The sequence below is a fragment of the Ovis canadensis genome, chromosome 15 (assembly GCF_042477335.2).
Source record: "Ovis canadensis isolate MfBH-ARS-UI-01 breed Bighorn chromosome 15, ARS-UI_OviCan_v2, whole genome shotgun sequence".
NCBI classification, from domain to species: Eukaryota; Metazoa; Chordata; class Mammalia; order Artiodactyla; family Bovidae; genus Ovis; species Ovis canadensis.
This window is the reverse complement of record NC_091259.1, coordinates 57,129,614-57,151,562: the sequence shown is the minus strand read 5'-3', so window position 1 is coordinate 57,151,562 and position 21,949 is coordinate 57,129,614. Positions and strand designations below refer to the sequence as shown.

At 37.4% G+C, this 21,949-nt stretch overlaps 1 protein-coding gene and 1 pseudogene across 1 annotated transcript; both read left to right on the top strand.

Annotated features, from left to right (window-relative positions):
* Positions 1–1,420: 1,420 nt before the first annotated feature.
* LOC138420416 (olfactory receptor 52J3) lies at positions 1,421–2,356 on the top strand. The gene has a single exon (XM_069553624.1). The coding sequence runs from the start codon at positions 1,421–1,423 to the stop codon at positions 2,354–2,356; it is 936 nt and encodes a 311-aa protein (XP_069409725.1).
* Positions 2,357–13,558: 11,202 nt separating this feature from the next.
* On the top strand, positions 13,559–14,460 carry LOC138420167 (olfactory receptor 52J3-like; annotated as a pseudogene).
* Positions 14,461–21,949: the final 7,489 nt, after the last annotated feature.

Below are 21,949 nucleotides of genomic sequence, written 5' to 3'. Positions count from 1 at the left end.
TGGCAATTACTTGGAAATTTCAGTTTAAACACACACACACACACACACACACACACACACACACATAAAGGAACATTGTAAAATATAGCTATTCTCTATCTCTCCATCTCTCTTTTTTTTCTTTCTCTCACAAACACACACACCAACTTCAGAATGTATACAACATTTATTTCATTCATTCAACCTGATATATTTCCCATGGAAATATGGAGTTATACTAAGGTTAAAAACAGGAGTCTATGCTACTTTATCCTGAACTTGAAGCACTGTGCCTCAAGTTGGGAACCCAGAGAAAGTGTCTTAGCATCATTATGAGTTGGGATTTCTCCAGATTGCTTCTCCATCATTTTGAAGGCATTTCAAAAGTGCTCCTATTTCCTTCAGACAATGATGAAAAGCAATTCTCTCTTCTATTAGATTTTGTTGTTCCAGACTTTTTGTGATGCTCAAAAATACCTTCTGCAGATCCATAACAACCTGAAGCCTTTTAGGCTGTACTCTACCCATACTTCCAAAGTCTTAGCCAGGCAAAAGGAGTGAATAGATTACATGCCAGTTTTGAAGCCGTGATAAAATTATCAGGTTTTCTCAGAGGAGCTGATGTAGAGTGAACAGTGAATGCAGAATTTGTCACATACCACTAGAAACCAACATATTCATAACAATCGAAAATGAATCACTATTAAATGAAATGACTGAGAAAATAGAAACATCAATGAAAATCTACAGAAGTTTATTATCTTTTAATTATTATCTTTCTTTCAGGGATCTTTCAAGTACAGAGGTATGTGTCCACTTGAGCCTGCTGTTGGGCAGGTATCTCAGAATGTGTGTATTTTTTATGATAATATATATCTCTGATATTTTGCTTCTGTCATTTCACAGAAAACTCTTTGATCTTGGAATTTTCTGTATGACAAAATGATAAATAAATCTTTAGAGAAAGTCTGCCTTTTCTAATTATGGAAGAGTTGTGTGCATTCATGCCCATGACTACTTTTTCATCTGCCTATCTCTGTTTGGGTTATGTCTGCATTCTCATATGTGTATCCTTGGTTTTTCATGTGTCCCTTTTCAGTATGAGATTTCAAAAAAGATATAGAGAATATTAAATTATTCCATATTTCATGCTATGGTTTATGTTTTCTATTCTGCCCAGGGCTTGATGATAAACCTTAGATGATAAAAAATAGGATTAAATGTTTATAAGGATTGCATATTTTAAGACTGGACCATTCAAACGAGTATGGCTTGATTTAGAATATGAAAAGAATTAATAGATCTTCCAAAGCAAAATTCTTCATTTCACATTATATTGAAACACTAAGCTAATCATTTTCATAACCAGTACTTACTAAAATTTCTTTTTTTCTTCCTCCTTCTAGGAGTGACAGCTGCTTCTACTCTGTGACTCGGAAGGATGTTTTATCACAATAGGAGCATTTTTCACCCTACCACATTTTTCCTCATTGGAATCCCAGGTCTGGAAGAGGTCCATGGCTGGATCTCCCTGCCTTTCTGCTCTGTTTACCTTGTGGCTTTACTGGGAAATATCACAATTCTGCTGGTCATCAAGACAGAGAAGACCCTCCGGGAGCCCATGTTCTACTTCCTGGCCATACTTTCAACAATTGATTTGGCCCTTTCAACGACCTCAGTACCCCGTATGCTGGGTATCTTCTGGTTTGATGCTCATGAGATTAATTTTGGAGCTTGTGTGGCCCAGATGTTCCTGATCCATACTTTTACTGGCATGGAAGCTGAAGTCTTACTGGCAATGGCCTTTGACCGTTACGTGGCTATCTGTGCTCCACTCCATTACACGACCATTTTGACATCCCGGGTGCTCATGGGCGTCAGCGTGTGCATTGTAATTCGTCCACTTCTGCTTACACTTCCCATGGTCTATCTCATCTATCGCCTACCATTTTGCCAGGCTTATATAATACCTCATTCTTACTGTGAACACATGGGAATTGCAAAACTGTCCTGTGGAAATATCCGAATTAATGGTATCTATGGACTTTTTGTTGTTTCTTTCTTTGTCCTAAACCTAGTCCTTATTGGCATCTCCTATATTTATATCCTCTGGGCTGTCTTCTGTCTCCCATCCCAAGATGCAAGACTAAAAGCCCTAAGCACATGTGGGTCCCATATTGGGGTTATCTGTGTTTTCTATATCCCCTCAGTCTTCTCTTTCCTTACCCACCGATTTGGACACAAAATACCTCGCTCTATTCATATTCTTGTTGCTAACCTCTATTTGATTATCCCACCCTCACTCAACCCCATCATTTACGGTGTAAAGACCAAACAGATATGGGAGCCTGTGCTCCGTGCCTTTATTAAAAAATAAGACACTTACCACATTGTTTTTCTTTGATCTCTCAAGGAAGATATGTGTATTCTTGCTTTAACAAATATCTCCTGGTCCTGACCTATTGCTGCCAGATTGTAACACAAGTTGATTTATTCCTAACTGCTGACTAATGGGTTCTAGGACTTGTGGAAACTTTATTGGAGCTTCAGTTCAAAGGTTAATAGGCTGTCTTGAAGGGAAGCTGTTGTGGTCTCTATTTGTATGTCATTATACTTTGTTCTTGATAGCATGAAACTGCTTCTCTTCTAGGCAAAGAATGTATATATGGTGTGTTTTTAGCTCTTTAATTAGAGAAATGTGGTACTGGGACTTTGACTCTGTAGCCTGTGCCCATTCAATCACTCATTCATTTTTTAAAATTCTCCTAATTGACATTCATTTTGTGTTTACTGTATGTATTGAATCATTCTTATCATTGTTTTTGTTCAGTCGCCAAGTTGTGTCTGACTCTTTGTGACCCTATAGACTGCAGCATTTCAGGCCTCCTTGTCCCTCACCATCTCCCAGAGTTTGCCCAAGTTCATGTCCACTGAATCCGTGATTCTTATCATTAAGGATGATAAATGAACCGAAATAAAATGAACGTCTGTTCTTATGGAGCTTGGATTCTCTTGCGCTCTTAAAAAAAGCAAAGTTCATGGGCTTTGGCAACCTATGAACTAAGGAAGGAGAGAGGTGATCACCAGGGGATGACTGACTCATACTGCACGTGGCCAGGACTGCCGATCACCTATGCTCTGTCCAGTTCAAAATAAAATCATTACTAAATGTGTAGTTGAAGTGGAAAGGTCAGCCAAATATGTAAGATTCAGAGAATTGGTAGCCAAAACAAACATAAAACTCTTTCTCACTAATATCATCAGTGTCATTTCAGTGAACTTCCCTCTATACTCAGACCCATAATATAACGGTGGTATTATAGTTAAATTACATACAGCATTTCTATCTATGTGATACATGCTGGTCTTTATCACTTCACTGCCTGTTCTCTCAGTCTACACTTCATCATAAAATACTCCATCCTCAAGTCCAAGACTTCTCATCTTAAACCCGTGATCTATTTCTAGTGCCTTCCTGTAATCCAGTCAGTCAATGATTAGTCAACTTCTTCATGATCAAAGACTTTCAACTGATTCTACAATAAGATTTCCTTAGACCAAACAATGGGGTTTTGCAGCATCCAACTTGTCACATTATTTTCTATTGTTAACAAATTATTTTCTTTTTCAGACTTTAAAAAAATTAAAGTAAAAATGTAATAAATATATTTCTTCCTACAACTCATGAATTAATGAATTTCAACACCGCAGTAATCTCAAAGGTAATGCTTGTTAAATTAAAGTTGAAATCATTTTTGACACTGTCCCAATAGACCTTCTCTCCTATTTTTCCAGAGGCAAATTTATCGTGTGTTTTTTGACATTACAGTATGAATTTTTTGCTTTATAACCAATCATGCTATTTTAGTTAGATCATGTTAATTTAGTTAGAAACCTTACTATGTATTTTGTTTAATAGCATTGATTTTATTTACATATTCCTCTATGAATAGGTACTGATATTAATTTTTAAGTAGAAATATACTCTCTATGCTTTCATTTTCTTCTTGGTACATTTTTTAGATCATTTATCCAGGTTGTATAATTTAATATAAAATTACTGGGTAGAAGGATTGTAATCAATTATAACATAATTGTGCTTTCTTGATCTTTGCTTTTGATCACTTTTTAAAATTTTCATATTTTTCAATATTTTCCTTTTTTCATATTTTCATGCTTTCTGATTTAACTTTCCTAAGATTAGTTAATTAAGTGTTCATTTTCTAAGTACACTGGTTTGTAGTTCAGTTCAGTCTCTCAGTCGTGTCCGACTCTTTGCGACCCCATGAATTGCAGCACGCCAGGCCTCCCTGTCCATAACCAACTCCCGGCGTTTACCCAAACTCATGTCCATCGAGTCAGTGATGCCATCCAGCCATCTCATCCTCTGTCGTCCCCATCTCCTCCTGCCCCCAATCCCTCCCAGCATCAGAGTCTTTTCCATAGAGTCAGCTCTTCGCATGAGGTGGCCAAAGTACTGGAGTTTCAGCTTTAGCATCATTCCTTCCAAAGAACACTAAGGACTGATCTCCTTTAGAATGGACTGGTTGGATCTCCTTGAAGTCCAAGGGACTCTTAAGAGTCTTCTCCAACACCACAGTTCAAAAGCATCAATTCTTCGGTGCTCGGCTTTCTTCACAGTCCAACTCTCACATTTACTCTACTCTAAAAAGTGAAAGAGGAGAGTGAAAAAGTTGGCTTAAAGCTCAACATTCAGAAAATGAAGATCATGTCATTTGGTCCTATTGCTTCATGGGAAATAGATGGGGAAACAGTGGAAACAGTGTCAGACTTTATTTTTGGGGGCTCCAAAATCACTGCAGATGGTGACTGCATCCATGAAATTAAAAGACACTTACTCCTTGGAAGAAAAGTTATCACCAACCTAGATAGCATATTCAAGAGCAGATACATTACTTTGCCAACAAAACGTCCGTGTAGTCAAGGCTATGGTTTTTCCAGTAGTCATGTATGGATGTGAGAGTTGGACTGTGAAGAAGGCTGAGCACCAAAGAATTGATGCTTTTGAACTGTGGTGATGGAGAAGCCTCTTGAGAGTCCCTTGGACTGCAAGGAGATCCAAGCAGTCCATTCTGAAGGAGATCAGCCCTGGGTGTCCTTTGGAAGGAATGATGCTAAAGCTGAAGCTCCAATACTTTGGCCACCTCATGCAAAGAGTTGACTCATTGGAAAAGACTTTGATGCTGGGAAGGATTGAGGGCAGGTGGAGAAGGGGACAACAGAGGATGAGATGGCTGGACGGCATCACCGACTCAATGGACATGGGTTTGGGTAGACTCTGGGAGTTGTTGATGGACAGGGAGGCCTGGCGTGCTGCGATTCATGGGGTCACAAAGAGTTGGATACGACTGAGTGACTGAAATGAACTGAATTGAACTGAAACAAAACAAAAATTTTAGGCTTCTTTGATTTTTTCCCATGATTTGACTTTAGGAATTGTCATTCCAGCAGGTTAGCATAATGCATTGGACTCCCTTTGAACTACTTTCCTGACGTTAAAGCAGCACTGTCTTGTCTAGCATTTGATCTCAGTAGTAAAGCCAGAGTGAGAATCAGAAGGCTTGGCTGGTTGAAAAAATAATACTTCATTTAACATGGACATTCCATCAATTTCTTCAAGTGAGAAATTTTAGTTATCACTATATAAGTAATTCTCATTCATTTTTCCATAACACTTTGCCACAAGTTCCAGAGTTCTTATTCTAAATAAGAAGTGGTGGCAGTACAGAACAAGGTGGCTTGACTTCAGGTAGTATCAGAGTAAACCTGGAATTGTCTTCTGCACCTAATAAGTGAGAACATGAAAAAGAGACACCCAGACATCATGAGTCAGATTGCAGCTTAAAGCAGAACCATGCAAACAAATTGATTTTGTGAATATCAACTCTTCAGCCTGGCAGTTGTATCTGAAAATTAGAAACCAAGACTATTCTTATGGTTAGAGAGACCCATACACTGAAATGAAAGGTAGGTATGAGATGTGTTCTTGGCATTCAAAAGAATCATTTCCTACCCCTCATATATGTATTTTCATATATATAGTTATGTATAACTATATGTATATAGTTACAAGCAAAGGTATAAGTGAAGATTTTACAATATATTTCAGTAAACTTTAACATGCTTGTTGAAACATGAAATAAGCTCAAGATCTAAATACAGAGAAAGAAGGCAGTATAATACATTGAATAATAATATAGATATTGGAATAAGACATTTGGGTTCAAATTCTTTGTTGTTGCTAAAATTTTCTATAGCTCAAGTTTTCCACATGTATAATGGAAATAAACATAGTATCTATGTTGCAGGGCTGTTTCAAAAACTAAAGACATTAAGAAAGTAAAATGCACTTTGAAAATACCTCTTACCTAATGCCACATTAAGTAATATCAGTCCTAACTATAAAAATGTGATAAAGGCTTCAGATAGAAAGGTATCATGGGGAAGAAAAAAAAAAAAAACTTAAGTATGATCAATGGAACAAAACAGAAAGCCAAGAAATAAATCCATGCACCTATGGACACCTTATCTTTGACAAAGTAGGCAAGAATATACAATGGAGAAAAGACAATCTCTTTAACAAGTGGCGCTGGGAAAACTGGTCAACCGCTTGTAAAATAATGAAACAAGAACACTTCCTAACACCATACACAAAAATAAACTCAAAATGGAATAAAGATCTAAACGTAAGACCAGAAACTATAAAACTCCTAGAGGAGAACATAGGCAAAACACTCTCCGACAGAAATCACAGCAGGATCCTTTATGACCCACCTCCCAGAATATTGGAAATAAAAGCAGAAATAAAAGTAAAAATAAACAAATGGGACCTAATTAAAATTAAAAGCTTCTGCACAACAAAGGAAACCATGCTGCTGCTGCTGCTGCTGCTAAGTCGCTTCAGTTGTGTCCAACTCTGTGAGACCCTATAGACGGCAGCCCACCATGCTCCCCCTTCCCTGGGATTCTCTGAGCAAGAACACTAGAGTGGGCTGCCATTTCCTTCTCCAATGCATGAAAGTGAAAAGTGAAAAGTGAAAGTGAAGTCGCTCAGCCATGTCCGACTCTTAGCGACCCCATGGACTGCAGCCTACCAGGCTCCTCTGTCCATGGGATTTTCCAGGCAAGAGTACTGGAGTGGGATACCATTACCTTCTCCTAAAGGAAACTATAAGCAAGGTGAAAAGACAGCCTTCAGAATGGGAGAAAATAATAGCAAATGAAGCAACTGACAACTAATCTCAAAAATATACAAGCAACTCCTGCAGCTCAAGTCCAGAAAAATAAACAACCCAATCAAAAAATAGCCAAAGACCTAAACAGACATTTCTCCAAAGAAGACATACAGATGGCTAACACATGAAAAGATGCTTAACATCAGTCATTATCAGAGAAATGCAAGTCAAAACCACAATGAGGTATCACTTCATGCCAGTCAGAATGGCTTCTATTCAAAAGTCTACAAGCAATAAATGCTGGAGAGGATGTGGAGAAAAGTGAACCCTCTTACACTGTTGGTGGGAAAGCAAACTAGTACAGCTACTATGGAGAACAGTGTGGAGATTCCTTAAAAAACTGGAAATAGAACTGCCATACAACCCAGCAATACCACTGCTGGACATACACACTGAGGAAACCAGAATTGAAAGAGACATGTGTACCCCAGTGTTCATCACAGCTCTGTTTACAATAGCCAGGACATGGAAGCAATCTAGATGTCCATCAGCAGATAAATGGATAAGAAAGCTGTGGTACATATACACAATGAAAAAGAATATATTTGAATCAGTTCTAATTAGGTGGATGAAACTGGAAAGAAAGAAAGTGAAGTCACTCAGTCGTGTCTGACTCTTTGTGACCCCATGGACACCAGGCTCTTCCGTCCATGGGATTTTCTAGGCAAGAGTACTGGAGTGGGTTGCCATTTCCTTCGGAGCCTATAATACAGAGTGAAGTAAGCCAGAAAGAAAAACATCAATAAATTATACTAATGCATATATATGGAATTTAGAAAGATGGTAATGATAACCCTGTATGCGAGACAGCAAAAGAGACACAGATGTATAGAACAGTCTTTTGGACTCTGCGGGAGAGGGAGAAGGTGGAATGATTTGGGAGAATGGCATTGAAGCATGTATAATATAAATAAAAACTTATTGCTACTGAAAAAAATACTTAAGTATGTATCTTTACATAATTTTTAATTATAAGTAAAATAAAATCAAACAAACAAAAACCCCCACTAATCTTACTTAATTTACTTAAATATTAAGGGAGATTTTCTCTCACCTTAAAACAAAGTACAATAAAAATATTGGTATGAGTTCCTTGTCACCAAGAAAAAGTTGTTCTGATATTTTTTGATAACTAGGCAATACGTTTTTTAAAGTATTTCAGAGCTGACATTCTGTGACTCACTTGTGTCTAAGGTTGCTCTTGTCATGATTCTAAAACATCTAACCAGCAAGTCCTCAAAATAGATGCTCTTTATTCCCAACTAGCAGAAAAAGGGCTATGAACTTCCCTAATATTTCTCAGCTTATGTTCAAAAGGTAATTTTGACTGAACTTATCAGTTACATGCCCATGATCTCAAAAAAATGCTATGTTTGAATATGCACATATTAAACTATTTTAGAACATATATTTATGGAGATATATACACACATACACATATACATATATAGATATGTATAGACTTCCTTGGTGGCTCAGATGGTAAAGAGTCTGCTTACAATGAAGGAGACCTGGTTTTGATCCCTGGGTCAAGAAGATGCCCTGGAGAAGGAAATGACAACCCACTCCAGTATTCCTGCCTGGAAAATTCATTGGAGAGAGAAGCTTGATGGGCTATAGTTCATGGGGTTGCAAAGAGTTGGACACAACTGAGTGAATATATTTATACTTCATACTATGCATGAAAATTTAAATTTTGTAACAGTCAACTTTAAGGTGTGTGTGATATAACTGGAAAGACAAGAATCAAAAGAAATATTTAATTCCATGCTTTATATTTGCAGCCTTTATATCATCTGCTTTATATCTTAAGCCTGATGTTGTTTTTTCTTAAATATTATCAAAAATGTCTGCTTAAATGTAAAGAGATATAATTTTTGCACTCAAAATAAATTTATTCCACTGAGAATAATAACTATGTGTACATTCAATTCAAAACTAATGAAAAATGTTTAAAATAAATGCAGACTGTCCGATCAAATGTTACAGATTCTGTGGCATGAGCGATTTTTCAGTATAGCTTATATAGGTCCAAGTTTATGAAGGTGGTGTTGTGAACTAGCTCTTATTTTAATTAATCACTTAAAATATGTCAGGTATCAGACTTCCCAGGTGATTCATTGGTTGGAAATCTGCCTTCCAACGCAGGGGACTTGGATTCAATAGCTGGTGCAGGAGCATTCTACATGCTGTGGGACAACAAAGCCTGGACCCCACAAGTACTGAGCTCATGCGCTTCAGTTAGAAAGCAGCCTCTGCTTGCTGCAACTAGAGAAAGCCAGTGCAGCAAGGAAGATCCAGTGCAGCCAAAAATAAATTATTTAATTAAAAAAACAAGCCAGGTATTATATAAATGCCTGGTAGCTGATATCTACTAGTTAATTTACTCTTTAGAATACTTCTAGGCAATTGGTATTATTATCATCCCTAATTATACAGTTGAGAAAACTAAGATATAACTAATAAATCACTCATGGTGATATAGCTGGTACATGGGAAGTCCAGTATTTGAAGTGAGTCAGGTCAGTTCCAGGATTGACTTTTTACCACTTCTCTATGGCCTTTCTGATATACATATGGATCATTGAGAAAAGGAAGTAATCATGGACAGAAGATAGTGGGAGCAAAGACCCACAGATTGGAATCCCTGAAGCTAAGCATTCAATGAACCCAAAATACCTGGTCAGTGAAGGACAGGGAGAGCTAGGGCTAAAAATGGGGTCTTCTATGCTGGGTTATTCGGAGAAGGTGATGGCACCCCACTCCAGGACTTCTGCCTGGAAAATCCCATGGATGGAGGAGCCTGGAAGGCTGCAGTCCATGGGGTCGCAAAGAGTTGAACACGACTGAGCGACTTCACTTTCACTTTTCACTTTCATGCATTGGAGAAGGAAATGGCAACCCACTCCAGTGTTCTTGCCTGGAGAATCCCAGGGACAGGGGAGCCTGACGGGCTGCCATCTACGGGGTCGCACAGAGTCAGACACGACTGAAGCGACTTAGCAGCAGCAGCAGCATGCTGGGTTATTATGCTTGAATTTAGAATATAGATAAAGTACTATTTTATCTAGAAAACAGAAAGCCATAGAATTTGACTGCAAAATGAGGGACATGAACATTGATCTCTATGCCACACTCAAATAATAATATCATGTTTTTGCCCCATATTTATAATTTTCTTGATATAAATTCTTATCCATTTTACATTCTCTCAGACTTCTCATTTTCTAAATCATAGTCTGATGGTTTTGTCAGTAATCTCAGAGAATTTAATCCCAGGGCATGATTTTAAGAGTAAGCTGAATTAGCTCATCTTTCCCAAGGTATAACCAGCTATAATCTTAACATAAAACTTCTCTCTTTGTACTATATAAAAAATGGACATAGAGTTTTATTCCTTGATATCTATTGCGTGTCTCTATTTCTGTGGAAGAATGAAGCATCACAGATGAATTTTCTCTTCATGTGGGTGTGTACTGAAGTCAAATGAAGGAAGTATGATCCAAGGTGGCTGAGAACTAAAATCTTGATATGATATGCTTGATGGGGTGGGGGTGGGGATAAGGATCTTGTAAATTCTAAATGGAGATTGGGTATCTTTAATAATATTAGAAGATCTGAGACTTTAAAAATCTGCTTACAAGAACAGTAATATACCTGGTTGATAGAATAGAATTTCTGCTTCTGCAAGAGGTTATAGGGATTGAATGAAACATACATATGAAGCCCAATGAAAGTCTGAGGTAAGCAGTGGCTTGTTACTGAGAGTTTATTTCCAGAGATGAACCCAAAGTAGGCATTGCAATGTCTAGAGGGCTCGCTCCTGACCAGCACCCTGACAGTGGCCAGTGGCAATTACCTGGGAATTTCACTGTTCAATAAGCACACATACAGGAGCATTGCAAAATGCAGTTTTTCCTTCTTTCTCCCTCTGTCTCTGTCTCTCTCTCTGTCACAATAAACTGTCTCCCTCTCTAAATTAATGTTTACACACTTATTTTATTTTCTCAACATGATATATTTGCCATGGAAATATGGAGTTATACTATGGGTGAAAACAGAAGTCTGTGCTACTTTATCCTGATCTCGAACCACTCTGCCTCAAGTTGAGGTCCCAGAGAAAGTTCTTTTGTTTCATTATTTAAATTTATGGGGCTTCTCCTGATAGCTTCTCCATCATTTTGAAGGCATTCCAACAGTACTCTTCTCTATTTCCGTTAGATAATTACAGAAAACGATTATCATTCCTATAATACCTTGTTATTCCAGACAGTTTTAATATGCCTTCCCCAGACCCATAATGACCTGAAGCCTTCTAATTTGTCTCTACCCACATTTCTCTTGTCTTAATCAGGCAGGAGTGAACTCAGTCGCTAATTCTGAAACAGTGATCAAATTATCAGGTTTTCTCAGAGGAACTGATGTAGAGTGAAGACTGAATAAAGAAGTTGTCACATACCACTGGAAACAACCTCAAACACAGCAATCTAAAATGAGCCATTATGAAACGGAATCACTTCGGGAAAATAGAGACATCAGTGGAAATCTACTGAATTGTATTATTCAGTTCAGTTCAGTTCAGTCGCTCAGTCATGTCCAACTCTTTGCGACCCCATGAATCGCAGCGCGCCAGGCCTCCCTGTCCATCACCAACTCCCGGAGTTCACTCAGACTCATGTCCATTGAGTCCGTGATGCCATCCAGCCATCTCATCCTCGGTTGTCCCCTTCTCCTCCTGCCGTCAATCCCTCCCAGCATCAGAGTCTTTTCCAATGAGTCAACTCTTCGCATGAGGTGGCCAAAGTACTGGAGTTTCAGCTTTAGCATCATTCCTTCCAAAGAAATCCCAGGGTTGATCTCCTTCAGAATAGACTGGTTGGATCTCCTTGCAGTCCTAGGGTCTCTCAAGAGTCTTCTCCAACACCACAGTTCAAAAGCATCAATTCTTCGGTGCTCAGCCTTCTTCACAGTCCAACTCTCACATCCATACATGACCACAGGAAAAACCATAGTCTTGACTAGACGGACCTTAGTCAGCAAAGTAACGTCTCTGCTTTTGAATATGCTATCTAGGTTGGTCATAACTTTTCTTCCAAGGAGTAAGTGTCTTTTAGTTTCATGGCTGCAATCACCATCTGCAGTGATTTTGGAGTCCAAAAAAATAAAGCCTGACACTGTTTCCACTGTTTTCCCATCTATTTCCCATGAAGTGATGGGACCGGATGCCATGATCTTCGTTTTCTGAATGTTGAGCTTTAAGCCAACTTTTTCACTCTCCTCTTTCACTTTCTTCAAGAGGCTTTTTAACTCCTCTTCACTTTCTGCTATAGGGTGGTGTCATCTGCATATCTGAGGCTATTGATATTTCTCCTGGCAATCTTGATTCCAGCTTGTGTTTCTTCCAGTCCAGTGTTTCTCATGATGTACTCTGCATATAAGCTAAATAAGCAGGGTGACAATTGTATTATTATACTTTTATTATTATCTTTCTTTCTGGGCTCTGGGCTCTGCGCTCTGGGCTCTTTCAAGTACAGAGGTATGTGCCCACCGGTGTCTGCTCTTGGGCAGGCATCTCTGAATGTTTGTTGCTTTTTTCTTGTGATAATATGTATCTCTGATATTTTGTTTCTGTCTTTGACAGGATACTAGGCTTGATTTTGGAATTTTCTCTATGTCAATAAATGATGAATGAATTATTAGAGCATTTCTGCATTTTCTAATTATGGAAGTGTTGTGTGCATTCATGCCTGTGATTTTACTTTCTCACTTGCCTATTTCATTTTGGGTTGTATCTGCATTCTCATATGTGTATCCTTGATTTTTCATGTGTCCCTCTTTAGCTAGGGACTTCATAAAAGTTATGAGAATTGCTAAATTATCCCATACTTCATGCTATGTTCTAAGTTTTATAGGTTTGCCATGGGCTTGATAATAAACCTTCATGTATGCTCAGTCATGTCTGATTCTTGATGACTATGATTCTTGATTCAGGCTTCTCTGGCTGTGTAAAATTTCCTGGCAAGTATACTGGAGTAGGCTGCCATTTCTTCCTCCAGGGATGATAAACCTAACATGTTAAAAAAAAATAGGACTAAATCTGTATAAGTATTACATTCTTTACACTGGACCATTTAAAATACTATGGCTTGATTTAGAATTTGAAAAAAAAAAACAATAAGAAATCCTTCCAAAGCAAAATTTTTCATTTCATATTATATTGAAGTGCTAAGTTAATCATTTTTTATAACCAACTCTTACTGAAATTTCTTTTGTTCTTTCTTCTTCTAGTAGTGACAGCTTTTCCTACCCTGTCATTTAGCAGAATGTTTTGTCACAACAGGGGCATTTTTCACCCACTCACATTTTCCTCATCAGAATCCCAGGTCTGGAAGAAGTGCATGGCTGGATCTTCTTGCCTTTCTGCTCTGTTTACCTTGTGGCTTTACTCGGCAATGCCACAATTCTGCTGGTCATCAGTGTGGACCAGACTCTCTGCGAGTCCATGTTCTAGTTTCTGGCCATCCTTTCAACAACTGATTTGGCCTTTTCAACAAACTTCAGGACCCCGTATGCTGGGTATCTTCTGAGATTATCTTCTTCATGAGATTAATGCTGGAGATTGTGCGGCCCAGGTGTTTTGATCCATGCTTTCACTGGCATCAAGGCTGATGTCCTGGTGGCCACGGCATTTGACCGTTGTGTGGTAATTTGTGCTCCACTCTACTGCATGACCATCTTGACATCCTGCGTGTTGTTGGGCATGAGTTTGTACACTTTAATTTGTCCAGTTCTGCATACACTTCCCGTGATCTATCTCATCTACCACCTACCCTTTTGCCAGGCTCATGTAATAATACTTCATTCCTACTGTGAGCACATGGGAATTGCAAAACTGTCCTGTGGAAACATTTATGTCAATGGTAATTATGGGCTCTTTGTGGTCTCTTTTTTTCTCCTGCACCTAGTCCCTGTTGGCATCTCCTATATTTACATTCTCCGTGCTGTTTTCCATCTGCTATCCCAAGACGCAAGGCTAAAAGCCCTAAGCACATGTGGCTCCCATGTTGCTCTCCTCTGTGTTTTCTATCTTCCCTCAGTCTTCCCCTTCCAGGCAAAACATACCCTGCTATATTCACATTCTTTTTGCCAACCTCTATTTGGTTATCCACCCTCACTCGATCCCAGTATTTATGGTGTGTGGACCAAACAGATATTCCTTTATTAAAATATAAGAAGTATTACTGTGTTCATTAAAAAGCATTTTGATCCAGAAAGAAAACCTGTGTGTGATCCTTCCAGAAAGATGGTGTGTCTAAATTTAGTGCTATCAAACTCCATGCTGGGGATTTGATTTTGGTTCATTAATGATTCTATACTTTGAATAATCTGTAAAATGTTTCAATTTCAAGTGCTGATTCCTATTGTGGAATTAAGAACTGTTTGTATGACTTCACTCTGAATGTGGATAATATGTGCAACGACCTCTCCTAGCGTAATGTTTCTTAATACTGTTTTCCCCCCAATTTCCCCTCTCAGCTTAACAAAAGAAAGACAAGGAAATGTATAACAAGAAATTTTGTTCCCATAAAATGGTTGTAAATATATTATTTATCTTAAATGTTAATTTTAATCAAACATATGAGGTATTTAAGTTGAAATAACCGATTCAGAGACAACGTGACTACCAGAGGCTTTTTGTCTTTCTGAGAGTCCAAATTTATCACTTTAAATTCAATAATTTCTGGGTAATGAAATTGTGATTTTTAATTAATGTAAATAGTAGCACTGTATATGACATCACAGTTTTTTCACTTAATATTAAACTTAGAGATATATCTACGCTAATACAAATAAGACATAGTTATTTCCTTTAAAACTTAGTTATTTCCTTTAAAACTTTCCTTTTAAACTTCATTTGCATTTCATTTTTCCTCATCTTTTGATGACATGAATAGTACTTTAGTTATTTTTAATTTAGAATCAATGTGACATCTTTATGAATTATTTTTGTACCTATTTGAAAATTTTCTAAAGTTTCTATATTTGGAATTGTTAGAGAGTAGGCTACAGACTAAAAAGTATTGCTTTCTTGGATTGTATTTCTTATTTATTGTAACTTCCTTCCCACCTCACCAATTTTTCTGCCTAGCTTCATAAAAGTCTCATTGCATGAGTTGAGTGCACTTGACATTAACACTTTCCTATAAACCCTTTGCATTTACTACTTTATTTTTACATTAAATGTTGTCATTGCTGCTGCTTTTAAGTTGCTTCAGTCCTGTCTGACTCTACGACCCCATAGACGAAAGCCCACCAGGCTCCCCCGCCCCTGAGATTCTCCAGGCAAGAACATTGGAGTGGGTTGCCATTTCCTTCTCTGATGCATGAAAGTGAAAAGAGCAAGGGAAGTTGATCAGTCGTGTCTGACTCTTAGTGATCCCATGGACTGCAGCCTACCAGGTTCCTCCGTCCTTGGGATTTTCCAGGCAAGAGTACTGGAGTGGGTTGCCACTGCCCTATCCAAATGTAATCATTACTGATTATTTTACCTATGGCACCACCTTTAATCACTTTCAAATTTAGGACTCTGTATAGCTTTATTATATACCATTATCCCAACATCTATTTTATTATTTGGATTTGTCCATGTGTGTTTATGTGTATGTATGAAATTTCACATTTTCTTCTAATCTAACTGCGATTTGTTTTGGTGTAAAATGTAGGCAAGAAAATTAAACAATCTCTTTTCCTATTCCTAACTTGTTTTATAACACAATTGATTTATTAAAACTGCACAACTGAATTGTACTTAATCTTTCTTCATATTGCATTTCAATTTATACAAGAATATGATTTTCGTTAATAGAGTGGGCTTGTCTGCCTGTTCTTTACTCAGTATCACAATGTTTTAATCACTACAGATTTGTAATATATTTGAATAACTTTCAGAGCTGATTATCCTTCTGTAATTATCTTGTCCTCTTTTTGTTCTTTATTATAATTTTTACAAAAAGTGTTGTCACTTCGCCATAGTTAACAATATCCTCATGGAATTTTGAGTTAACTTATTCTTGGGTTCACTTACACAATATATTCATTTCTTACAATATCAACTAATAATTAAATATTCTCCACACTTAAATAAGCACAGATGATAAGATGTTCCATGGTAATTTTGCACTGTGGCCACTTAGCTAAGCTAACATTCTATTTCCCAGAATCCTCTCCCCTACTACTTTTCAGTTTAGAGTTGATTACATAAGAAATGCAGAAGCTGTGGGCACGGATGTGAAATGGTAGTCATTTTTTGTTCTGTAGTGTTCTTGCCTGGAGAATCCCAGGGATGGGGGAGCCTTGTGGGCTGCCGTCTATGGGGTTGCACAAAGTTGGACACGTCTGAAGCGACTTAGCAGCAGCAGCAGTTCTACACTTTACGGGCAATGACAGGTAAACAGTGACTAGAGAGTTCTAATTTCTCCTCACTTCCCCCAGCTCCATGTCCAGCTCTCCATCCTACCAACCCTACTGACAAAGTTATTTCAAGTTCACCACTAGATACTGCAAGTACACAGGTGTAGTAGCCACAGGTTATAAACCATCTTCCATAAATTTCTATATCTTCTTCCTTTATGATTCCATCCCAGAAGCTGAATGTACCTAGCTTTCTGCAGAAAGCAACTCATATACTTAATATGTTTAGCAAATTTGTTTTCAAAACTTTTCTATCTCCTTCTACACTTGTATCAATTCCTGTGATAAATTCTTTACTTTTTATACTCATAGTAGTTCTGAATCCTAACTAACATAAGTATATATGCATGCATGTATGTGTGTGCGTGTGTGTGTGTGTGTGTGTGTGTGTGTGTGTGTGCGTATCAAGAGTAGTTCCTGGGTAAAAAGTTCTTAAGAATGCAAATTTAGGATTAGTCCCTTATTCAATTAAAGTCATTAAGATCCCTGTTGGTAATGAGGACACTAGTGGTGCAGGGGATACAGTGACAAAATTGTTGTGTATATTATCCCTCTAAACTTCCTTAGAAGTGAAGTGAAGTGAAGTGAAGTGAAGTGAATTTGCTCAGTTGTGTCCGACTCTTTGCGACCCCATGGACTGTAGCCCACCATGCTCCTCTGTCCATGGGATTTTCCAGGCAAGAGTACTGGAGTGGGTTGCCATTTCCTTCGCCAGAGAATCTTCCTGACTCAGGGATCGAACCCAGGTCTCCCACATTGTAAGCAAGACACTTTATCGTCTGAGCCACCAGGGAAGTCCTTAACCAAGTGCTTAAAAAAGGCAAGGCTCTCAATGTCCAAGTATTTCTGCCAAAGAAGATTTTGATAAGAATAAAGACAGTATAGATTTGGCTTTTTGTAAAAAATAAGCTGGAGAACCTGAATAAAGGAAATAATGAAATCAGGGTTTTAAATATCCAGCCCAAGGTCCAGGTAAGAAAATGGAAATCATTTTTGACTATCATAAAGAAATATACATCTCTCACTAGTCCATTTATTGGGAAGAAGTAGAGTTCTAAGGATTAAAATGACATTATATGAGTATAACCCAGTGAAGCAAATCTCACGATTTGAAGCAGCTCTTCTTCTGTTTGAGGTTTATTGTCTCCCCTTGTCCGAAGAAAATGCAATACTCTCCCCTGACATAGCTGAATTAAAGTATATTGCTTATCTATCCCATAAGCTATTCCCATCATTCCTCATTGTTTCTAGAATGATGCTCTCTAATACAAATAAACTGTGGGTCACCTATGTACTTCAAGTTTTCTAATCATCACTTTACAAAAGCTAAAGCAAAATGAAATTAATTTGGTAGACTATTTAATAAAACATAATATGGAAACATTATTTAAATATAAATTCAACATAAAACATCAATTAAATACTTTACATCCTTTAAATATTCCAAGCAAATCTTCTTAATTCAGTACTTTACACTTGAAACACAGGTTGCTTCATTCACTAAATTTTCAATGACTAAAATAAAATGCAGCCTTAGAAAAACAAAGCAAAATATCGTGTTGAACTGAAATTTTTTATATTGCTTCAGACTTTAAATTAAAATGAATAAATATTAAAATTAAGTTCTGTTGCATTTGCCAGATTTCAGATATTCAATAGTCATGTATGGCTGGTGTCTAACATAATTTTAGACCAATAACTGGATTCAAATGGCAGCAGACTTTTTACTTTTTAGGGAATAAAATATACTAACCAAAAGAATTGCAAGATTTTGTCACTTTGTACAGATGGAAACCTAGGGAACATATGCCTTAGAATTTAGAATGAATTCTAAGATTATTCAATCTGAGTAGAAGGAAAATGGCATTTCAAGAGACTGAATTTTAAAATGAGAATCCAGATTCGATGTGTCCAGGAGTGGCCCTAAGACTTTATTTGGTTGGTTGACTAAAACCTGGACTCAATGATGGCTTGCAGCAAATGTAACTGAAATGCCAGCATTTCCTTGGAGGAGCTGCAAAAAGAGTTTCCAAAGACTTCAGGGAGCACAGAAATTTCAAGTGGATTTATCATGTAATTTCTGCTCAACCAGCTCCCATCTCTATTCTCAGAGGGCCTAGGAAACCTTCTTTTCACTATGGCTGTGATAAATAATATTCATGAAGAGAACCCAGGAAACCAGGAAAATATCCATTTTAACTAATTTCTATAAACCAGAAAAGATATCATAATTTTTCCTGCCAAACTACTTTCTGAATTCAATCTTGAGACAATTCTAAAACATAAAGCCCACTGAGCTGGAAGCTGTATTTCTTGGAGGAAAAATTCTGTTGAATCACTATAATACATACTGGTCTTCTTGAAAGGGACAAGAGATCATTTATCATCAAGACTGTGGATTGGAAAGGGGACCAGCTAGAGTCTTGGTGAGGCCAGGGGAGGAGTGGATTGGACACTGGTCCTGAACTGATACTAATATCTGGAGAAGCAAAATGCCACTGTGGTTCACTATTCAGAGTAGGGACACATGAAGGTCAGGGAATCAATGGAGTTTTGACTGGTGTCCATATCATAGTGAACCATAGGCTCTTGGAGTATATCATAGAAAACAATAGCACATGCACAGATGCTGTGTGTTAGTCACTTAATAATGTCTGACTCTTTGCAACCCCATGGACTTCAGCCCACCAGGTTCCTCTGTCCATGGGATTGCCCAAGCAAGAATACTGGAGTGGGATGCCATTTCCTTCTCCAGGGGATCTTCTTGACCTAGGGATCAAAACAGGTCTCCTGCATTGCAGGTGGCTTTTTTACTGTCTTGAGCCACAAGGAATGTCTCTACATTCATAGATAAATTGCAGAAATTAGTTCTACCATTAAGAAGTTAAAATGTTTACTCCTGCAACATCTCCATTGAACTTGTTTCTCAACTATATGAAAGACATACTGATCTTGGGTAGAATCCATGGTGCTTGGGTTCAATCACATTACTATGCTGTCTTTGAGGAGGTTAAGAGTTCTCATGATTCCAGGAAAGGAGTATAGTTGGTTAACCTAGGCTCAGGCACATATCACTGATTTTGAATAACTGGTATATTATCCCCAGAAAAGGGCAGAAATCTCTAGTGGATTTTTCTACTTAGTGTAGGACCTGGCTTAAAACAGGGACTTTTGGACCCTTCACTCTTTAATGAATGTCACTCTAGGGAGTTTCATTTAGAGGCTTTCCTTTGGGGAGCATCGTATTAAGGATAAAAATTTCATTCTCTATTTCAGCATACATGAAAATGTAGAGATGAAGATAGACTCAGAAGCACTTAATGTGCACAGTTTGGTCAGTCTTTCACACCTTTCCCCAACCCACAGACAGAATGACAGACAGAGGGGAAGAAAGGAGAAAAGACAGAAGTGCCACAAAAGGGGGAGAGCAGTGGGGCTGAGACTGAGTTCATGAGATGATGTTCAATATTTACATATAATAGAAAAAATATCACTTTATAACTAACACCTGTTTGCATTTTCATCTTTTCAATCATTACAAGGTCAGGTGTCTCAAAATAGGTAGATTTTTCATTGATTTATATCAGAATGAAGTACAAGAGAAAGAAATCCTAGATGTGTCTTCTCATATCCCAGTGCTAAAGTGGTTATAACTAAGCCCTTGTGACTAAGCTGATGAAGAGTCCACCTTCAAGGCAGGAGACCTGGGTTCGATCCCTGAGTTGGGAAGATCCCCCGGAGAAGGAAAAGCTACCCGCTCCAGTATTCTGGCCTGGAGAATTCTGTGAACTGTATAGTTCATGGGGTCGCAAAGAGTCAAACACGACTGAGTGACTTTCACTCACTCACTCACTCATGTGTATATATATATATATAAAAAACAGTAGAAATAGAGAAATAGTCTGGTGTATTTATTTCTGATCACTGTTATGTGCCAGGCAAATGAAGGATCAACTCCATATTCAAAGAGTATTGTGCTGTATAAACAGTTTCCAGCATGTATGGATACTAAAGGGGAAAACAAACAAACAAAATTATGTCTCTAAAAGTCATAAAGCTTTGCTAATGCATTTCCCTGTACACTCTTGGCTTTTGACACTACTTGGGTCCAGAGTTTTCAGGTTCTAGTTCCTTGGAGGGGGGCATGTATTATACATCAGAAAACTAATGATTTCCTGAAATCATAAAGAAGTCCCCACATGAGTTAAAATCTCTGAGACAGGCAGCAAACCTTGGGTCTACTTCATAATTATCTCTGTCACTCAAAACTTAAAACTCTTTCAGGAAACTAAACATTTAAGGTATATTTTTTCTTTTTATCAAAGAAATCTTACAGAGTACTTATATTTTGTTCATTACTTAAACAACAGAATACAAAAATCTCAATTAAAATACTTTCTGAATTGTACTTTAAGCTTACCATTCAAAAAAAAATCCTTAAAATATATTTTAAAAATTCACTTAACTGATATGCCAGGCTCAGTACTATATCTCTTCCTATCTCTCCAAATTTGTAAGACATTTACTCCTGTTTTTTCTATTTACCTAAATCTACTTCTGAATCTTACTGAATTACTGTTCTCTTACCTTTAAGAAAATTATTGTAAATCACTCTAGAACATATCTGTGAGAGCTGGGAGATTCATTTTTGCTATTGTTTATTATTCCCCAAAATTTAGACTAATACAGATTCTCCTTAAACACAAGAAAAAATATTCCTTAACAATAATTTGTGTAAAAGCTACTTGTATTTATTTTACCATTTGCTAAAGTAAGCAAACCTTTACCACAGCATATATGTGTTTGTCTGTGAGTGCATATAGTTGACCCTTGAACAACATGGGTTTCAACATGGTCACTTATTACTGGGTAGTTTTCAATACATATGTGCTATAGTACTACACCACCTATGGTTAATTGAATTCACAGATGCACAACCAAAGATACATATGGTTGACTACAGAGTTATATATGGAATTTTGACTGCATGGGAGTCAGTACCCCTAAAGTATGCATCGTTCAAGGGTCAAATATAGGTAGCCGTGTATATATACATATATATCTACATAGAGAAAGAGAGTTACGTAATTATATATGTGTATATATATTTATATATACAGTTATACAGTTATGTGTTTTATATATATATACAAATCTTCAGCTAGCCATACCTCTTGATAAACCCATCATAAGTCAAAAATGCATATAATACATCTAACCTAGCAAACATCATAGTTGGGCCT